Genomic DNA, 8104 nt, shown 5'->3' with positions numbered 1-8104 from the left:
TACATTGTGCGAGTCAAAATTATTTTTCTTAAATAGCATAAATCATAAGAATATAAATTCAAGATTTCCTACTGTACATATGAAGTCATTAGTAATATGCATCACTTCATTTGAACGTCATTTGATCTGAACTCGTTCAAAATTGTACGATTTTAAAAAGGAGGCGTGGCACCTAACTCCACCCCTAAACCCAACCGTCATTGGGGAATGAGCAAATCGTACTGAAATGTACAAATTAGATCGTACGAATTCATACGAATTAGCCACTAAATGAAAAAGTTACGAATTGCCGTGAGATTGCGTTGGAAATACAGAGCTATAAAATACCATCTGAACTATTTAAAAGGATATTAAAACAATACAAAATCTTATAAAAAGGCACTCGATCATTTGCAGAACAAAAACAAGTTATGGTGTGACAAATAAAGGTTGTTTCGTTTGTCAAATATCAATACATTTTTATTTGTGTTATGTTTTGATAGCACTTACTAGTTATTCCTTTACCAAAAAAAAGCTCAATTATCTAAGTTTTATTTATTAATCAATTGCACAGCCTTGGTTAATATTATTATAGTAAACTCATAGCAAACTTGACTTAACCCTTTGTGCTCAAGTAGGTTACTAAGGGTTGATGGAGCATTATTTTGTTTTGAAGTCGATTAAATTATCGGTAGGGACATTTCAGTAATTGGTGGATTTTGGTGGGGACACGTCCCCTCCGTCCATGCCTATTCTACACCCTTGCAATAGGGTAAGTGAAATACTTAAAACCAAAAAAAAAAAAAATTGCTATAGTTATATACACTTTTTTTTGTTTTTGTTCTTTGAATAAAAAGCAAATCGTTTGAAAGCTTTTTAGTTTTGAAACTTTAAATTTGTCTTGCGTTTACACTGTACCCTGCAAATAAGCTGTTCTTACTTAGTTTTTTCTCATTTCTAGTCTAAATATCTAAAAAAAATTCAGTCAAGAAGAATTTTTTAAACAAGTAAAAAATATGTTTTTGTTGTCAGAAATGTCAAAATTAAGTGAGTTTTTCCATTAAAACAAGCTGAATACTCAACATAACTAGGGCCTAGTTCAGACTGCGTGATTTTAGCCCTAATTTTGACTCGCCGGCAGGTTTTGAGAAATCGCAGACAAATGCCTGAAATCACAGGCAAATTGGTGCTTGTGCACGTGAGTGACAATCACACAGTATGAACTCCGCTACTCATCCGTTTGCACTGGCTGCCAGTTGCTGCTCGCATCAAATTCAAAGCTCTGATGTTTGCTCACAAAGCGACTTCTGGCTTTGCTGCAGATGTATGTGCCCTCCAGAAACCTGCGTTCAGTGAATGAACGTCGCCTCGTGGTTCCATCCCAAAGAGGGAAGAAATCACTTTCCCGAACTCTCGCATTCAATCTGCCCAGTTGGTGGAATGAACTCCCTAACTGCATCAGAACAGCAGAGTCACTCGCTGTCTTCAAGAAACGACTAAAAACTCAACTATTTAGTCTCCACTTCACTTCCTAATCTGCAATTGCCTCTCTGGCTCCACCGCTAACTGCATTACAAAAAAAAAAAATTACTAATGTCTTGCTTCTTAGACTTTACACACCTGAAACTCGCCTACAGCACTTATTCATTGTTGCTCTTATAGTTGTGTAAGTTGCTTCCTTGTCCTCATTTGTAAGTCGCTTTGGATAAAAGCGTCAGCTAAATGACTAAATGTAAATCAATTTATTTTTATTGATGTTTATTCATTTTAAATTGGCATTCATTCCATCTGGAGAAAATAGTTTGCTAAATGACTAAGTGTACATTTCTCCTCTGCAAATGATTGCACAGGGTCTGCGTCCAGAGCCAAATAACAACAATGATTATTTACTGCGTGAGGAAATGTTATGAGCTGAAAGCAGCATCTGTAAACCCTGGGAAACTGCATCAAACAGGATTGTGGATGGTTTTATCTATCAAGAGACTCAAGTATTGGTAAAATATACTGAAGAATATTTAATTTTTTGAATACCTAATACAGGACCAGAAGGTGTTTTAACGTATGAGTTTTGCAAACACCATACAGTACTGTTACATTTTAACTTATTTATGACTTTGACTTAATACGTTTAAGTTGCTGACCTAAAAATTGCCATGTTTACATTAGAAGTGTGCGATATTGACCAAAAATCACATCTCTCATTTTTTTTATTTCATTCATTTTCTTTTCAGCTAAGTCTCTTTATTTATCCGGGGTCGCCACAGTGGAATGAACCGCCAACTTATCCAGGATGTTTTACGCAGTGGATGCCCTTCCAGCTGCAACCCATCTCTGGGAAACATCCACACACTCTCATTCATACACATACACTACGGTCAATTTAGCTCACCCAATTCCTCAATACCGCATGTCTTTGTGGGAAACCGGAGCACCCGGTGGAAACCCATCAAGCATTGTTAGCTCTTGCTTGTGTAAATACTGAACTGTATCATAAGTTTAAAATATAAAAACGACATTTTTGGATTCATTTGATCAAGTTTCATTACACAGTCAATGCTTTCAGACTCGTGTGTTTGTGTCAGATGGCTTATAAATAAACCAGCAGCTATGACCAGGGCCAGACGGAATCTGCAGAAGTTTTTTGCTATTTCTGCGGAAAATTTTGGTAAAAATCAGCATTATTTTGAGAGTATCATAACTAAAACCTTAATATGTGAAGTAAAAAGTAATACCTTTTTAACTTTTATTTAACGTTTAAAATGCAAATCCAATTAGATCCACTTTATTTGGTGAACAAAGCAAGTCTCTCATATAATATCTCTACTAAAAGACAGAAAATTTGACTGTACAAACTGCATTGTGCATAAATCACATGAACATTTTCATATTAGTCACTAATATTACTGAAATTAATAAAAAAAAAACTGAATAAATATAGATTTACACACATTTACTCAAGTAAACAAACAGAATTAATGATGGGCTAAAAATCTGTGGAAAATCTGCGCGCACAGATTCCGTGTGGGCCTAGTTATGACCTTATCTTACCTTAAATATCGCACACCCCTAATTCAACACATAATGGTTCCATCATGCTGTGTAAATATTGTTAATGTATAATAATGGTAAAAATAATGATAATGATAACAGCTTTAGGACAAAAATATCCATCAGCGATCTGTTTAAAGCACAGTGGGTCTGGGGAAGTCAGACGTGTTTGTCCATATATTGCTCATAACTGTAATTGTCTAAATCTACAACTCCCACAAGCACAGTGTGCGGATTCTTCCGTGTCAGCTAACAGTGATCTAGTGAAAGTGCTTGAGGAATTGTGGGTAGGAGGAGGCAGATCAATCAGCCGGCGATCTTTGTGGGCTCGGTCACCAGGCTGGAGCCGTCCCAGACCGTTTTAAACTGCTCTGGAACTGGAAACTCCCTCTGTTGAAGACATGAGAAGATGTCTAATGATACACTGGGCTATTTTAAAGCCTTCTAATTTAGTTTAGTTTGTTTACAACCATCAAAAACCCCTTTAGATTCCTCATGATACACACAGCAGCAGCAGCAGCAGCAGCTCTGTTCTCACAGCGTCTCTAACAGCTCTGATTGGTCAGGTGACTCTGTTCTGATTGGTCAGATTTTCCAACTTTGCTCTGATTGGTCAGATGGCTCTACTCTGCTTTGATAGGTCAAATGGTCTTAGTCTGCTCTGATTGGTCATATATGTTCCTTCTCTGCTCTGATTGGTCAGATGTTATTATCAGATGTTATTACTCTGACTGGTCAAATGGCCATCCTCTTCTCTAAGTGGGTCTACTCTGCTCTGATTGGTCAGATGGCTCTACTCTGCTCTGATTGGTCAGATGGCTCTACTCTGTTCTGATTGGTCAGATGGCTCTACTCTGTTCTGATTGGTCAGATGTTTTTCCTCTGATCTGATTGGTCACATGACTACTCGGTCAGATATTACTACTCTGCTCTGAGAGGTCAGATAGTTCTACTCTGTTCTGATTGGTCAGATGTTTTTCCTCTGCTCTGATTGGTCACATGGCTCTACTCTACTCGTCAGATGTTTCTACTTTGCTCTGATAGGTCAGATGTTCTTTCTCTGCTCTGATTGGTCACATGACCATCCTCTTCTCTGACTGGGTCTATTCTGCTTTGGTCAGATGTTCCTTTGCTCTGATTGGTCAGATGTTTCTACTTTGCTCTGATAGGTAGGTCAGATGTTCTTCCACTACTCTGATTGGTCACATGGCTCTACTCTGCTCTGATTGGTCACATGGCCATCCTCTTCTCTGACTGGGTCTATTCTGCTGTGGTCAGATGTTCCTACTCTGCTCTGATTGGTCAGATGTTCCTACTTTCCTCTAAATGGTCAGATATTTTTACTCTGATTGGTCACATGGCTCTGATCAGCTCTGATTGGTCACATGGCCATCCTCTTCTCTGATTGGGTCTATTCTGCTGTGGTCAGATGTTCCTACTCTGCTCTGATTGGTCAGATGTTCCTACTTTCCTCTAAATGGTCAGATATTTTTACTCTGATTGGTCACATGGCTCTGATCAGCTCTGATTGGTCACATGGCCATCCTCTTCTCTGATTGGGTCTATTCTGCTGTGGTCAGATGTTCCTACTCTGCTCTGATTGGTCAGATGTTCCTACTTTCCTCTAAATGGTCAGATATTTTTACTCTGCTCTGATTGGTCAGATGGCCCTAATCTGCTCTGATTGCTCAGATGTTCTGCCTCTTCTCTGATTGGTCAGATGTTTCTACACTGCTCAGATTGTGACTTCTTACAGTTTTTATTGGAAACCAAAATTCAATGCAACCTCCACGAGTCCTCAGCTACATCTACAGTGTTTGAGAGTGTTCTCACATAATCATCTTCTCCCTCGGGAACCAGGATGTTCATCTCGGAGCTCTTGGCACTGACGATCTCACAGTCTAGTGAATCCTTGCTCAGGTAGACATGGCAGCCCTCGGTCTTGTTTATGGAGATAGTCGGAACTTTTCCCATCACCTGAGAGGCCAGAAAATAAGGTTTATGACATGTTAAACAGCAATATATAGCACTACCTACTGTGCCACTGCGTCGCCCATATATAACTATATACATTAGAATATATTAACAAGTATATATATATATATTCTCTTTCTGTTCGCCATGCGGTATCAACTTACAACAGAAGTCGAAAGTTAAAAATGAAACACCCGAAATTGCATGAAACTCTGGAGAGCCTCTGTGTTCCTTTAAGGTAATAAAATCACTGCTTAGGCTACACGGTAGACTTTTAATAAGAGTATAATCTTAATCATATTTAAATCGGAGTATTGGTGTCTTATGTAAATGTACTCAGAACGTCTGGTGAAGTCGCGAGCTGTCAAAGACAGGGCATTACTCTGCCTTTCAGCATGAGCCCTCCAAGTTTACCGTGTTTCCTCATTAAACGCAGTGAAAGCGTATGCTTCGCGTTGTTGTGTCAGAATCCTTGTGAAATGCAGTAATACTTTAGGACGCTTAGTTGAAGCAAATTTGATGAACGTGATCATGCGTGTTGAATCTGAGGGGAGTCGCTCCAGTATGGAAGGCCGTTGGGGCCAAAACGTCTGCAGCGCGTTGTGTGTGTCTGTCTGTGTCAGGTCCGTTGAGGGGTGTCAGGGGTGGAGTGAGCGACGTATCTGAGTAGGGGTGTGTAATGTATTTAACGACCGGTTTGCAAGAAATTATCATTCATTTGCGGGCATTTGGGAGTCTCTGTGCACTTGCGGGATACTCCTAGTCTTAGCAACTGGATGAATGTAAAGGAGGATTAATCAAAATTGTTTCTACTCTATAATTAATGTTCTCAACTCACAGCAATAAAACTTTACAATGAGTGCAACAGTTTGTATTCTATAGTTTATTATTATAATTTTTCATTTTCCATATCTGCAATTCCTGTATTTTGGCATTTTTTTGCAGTCCACTTAGAATCCAACATGGAAATCAATGTTTTCTTTATTGGCATTGATTGTTTTGAAATTTAAATGTCATTAACATGCCTGTGTTTTAATTTCTGTAATAAATATGGCTGTCAAGCCAGGATCTTGATGGTTTATTGTGGGTATGTTGTTTACAGAAGAAATCTGTGTTACAAGTTAAACAAAAATTCTATTAAACAATTATATTTTGAATTTAAATATTTTTTTCTTGCGTTTACATTAATTTTACATTTTAAATAGCCAAAATTACAAGTTTCAGTATTTTAATTGCGATTAATCGTGATTAATTAGTAAATTTTTTAAATCGATTGACAGCACTAATATATATATATATATATATATATATATATATATATATATATATATATATATATATATATATAAGGTTTAAGAGTAAAGTAGTGATGAGATCTTGAAGTGATGTTCACATAAATTAATATCACACCTTAAACCTTATATTTATATATATATATATATATATATATATATATATATATATATATATATATATATATATATATATATATATATATATATATATATTTATATATATATATATATATATATATATATATATATATATATATATATATATATATATATATATATATATTAATATAAAAATATAAGGTTTAAGGTGTGATATTAATTCATGTGAACATCACTTCAAGATCTCATCACTATTTCCCTCTTGCCTGTGTTGACGAGGACGTTCTTAATTGATTTGCCAGTTATGACCATAACTCACGCACACACATTATGCCAACACGTTCTCATTGACAATAACAAACCCAGAGTGCCGACCGCTCACAGATCAACACACTTCAGCCTGCCATACACACACACTAAAGTCTGACCTGAAGCTGAATATCTCTGGAGTTGATGATCTCCACGATGCCCACCACATTGTCAAAGACCAGGCCCAGCTTCTTACAGTTATCTGTGCAGACAAACAGACAGAGAGTTGTGTACTTTTCATATACCGTTCACTTTTCTGTCTTCTCTCAGTGGCTCAGAGAAAAAAAGACAGGCGCACGAAAAAACAATGATTTATTGGATTTACTACATGGTTTTTAAGGCGTGCAGTTGCAAACAATTGACTTGGGCTGAATTTAAACTAACAAATTAAGCTGAACATTACTACATTTAATTGGTTTGTTTAAATTCCTTCATTCATTTTCCTTCGGCTTGGTCCTTTTGTTCATCAGGGGTCACCACAGCAAAATGAACCGCCAACTATTCTAACATATGTTTTACACGGCGGATGCCCTTCCAACCGCAATGGTGTTTGGACTGTGGTGGAAACCGGAGCACCCGGAGGAAACCCACACCAACACGGGGAGAACATGCAAACTCCACACAGAAACGCCAACTGACCCAGCCGGGACTCGAACCAGCGACCTTCTTGCTGTGAGGCCACAGTGCTAACCTTTACGCCACCATGCTGCCTTGTAAATTCAGCCCATGTAAATCGATTGCAACCTCTTATCTTAAAAGAAAAAATAGAGAGTTTAATCTTATGCGAAAGCAAATGAAAAACTATTTAAAGACAGGAATTATTTGACACAATTTAATTTCAAGAACTGATTGAAAAAGAAATCTAACACTAGATCATTATTCAAGGACTTTTCCAGCATTCGTAACAATACAATGTGAGGATTCAGTTGAAATAATCAATATTGATATCCAGTATAGTTGTGCATGATCATTATCATGATGTATTGAATTACTGAATATCGGCCCATAATCTGCATGACAGTTTATTCTTACCCACGATGATGGAGTTGACTTTGCCTTTGACCTGCAGTGTGGAGCCGCTGCAGCTGAAGACGTAAACCACCTGTCTGAGCTCTGTGTCCTCGATCAGCAGCTCTGCACACTGATCCTGATACTCCTGCACACACACACACACACAATACAACACACACACACACACACACACACAATACAACACAAACATTCAACATATGCTGTGGAGACCCGGAAAATGAACTCAGAGACAGCAGAACAGCAGGTGTGTGGCGAGGGTTTTCCTCTTAGGTCTGCTCTTTTGGGAGATGATCATTAATATGGAACAAGAATTATTCAAATTATTTATTAAATTCCCTATTAAATTGCATTTTATTAAGGTCTACCCC

The 8104-nt window shown here is 37.5% G+C and overlaps 1 protein-coding gene across 2 annotated transcripts in view; it reads right to left on the bottom strand.

The window, feature by feature from the left end:
• Positions 1-1706: 1706 nt before the first annotated feature.
• The window catches only part of cap2 (cyclase associated actin cytoskeleton regulatory protein 2), a 54658-nt gene continuing 48260 nt past the window's right edge, over positions 1707-8104 (bottom strand). The window contains exons 10-13 of one of the 2 annotated variants that reach the window (XM_017352206.3): positions 7737-7860; positions 6824-6906; positions 4861-5004; positions 1707-3417 (exon numbers count right to left, since the gene is read on the bottom strand). In XM_017352206.3, the coding sequence (XP_017207695.1) occupies positions 3334-3417; positions 4861-5004; positions 6824-6906; positions 7737-7860 (435 nt within the window). In that variant the 3' untranslated portion in view covers positions 1707-3333. The remainder of the gene's footprint in view (positions 3418-4860; positions 5005-6823; positions 6907-7736; positions 7861-8104) is intronic. The other variant, NM_200836.2, reaches the window with a different exon arrangement.

This window comes from Danio rerio, chromosome 19 (genome assembly GCF_049306965.1).
Source record: "Danio rerio strain Tuebingen ecotype United States chromosome 19, GRCz12tu, whole genome shotgun sequence".
Lineage (NCBI taxonomy): Eukaryota > Metazoa > Chordata > Actinopteri > Cypriniformes > Danionidae > Danio > Danio rerio.
The sequence above is the reverse complement of the archived record's forward strand: the minus strand, read 5'-3'. Positions and strand labels throughout refer to the sequence as shown.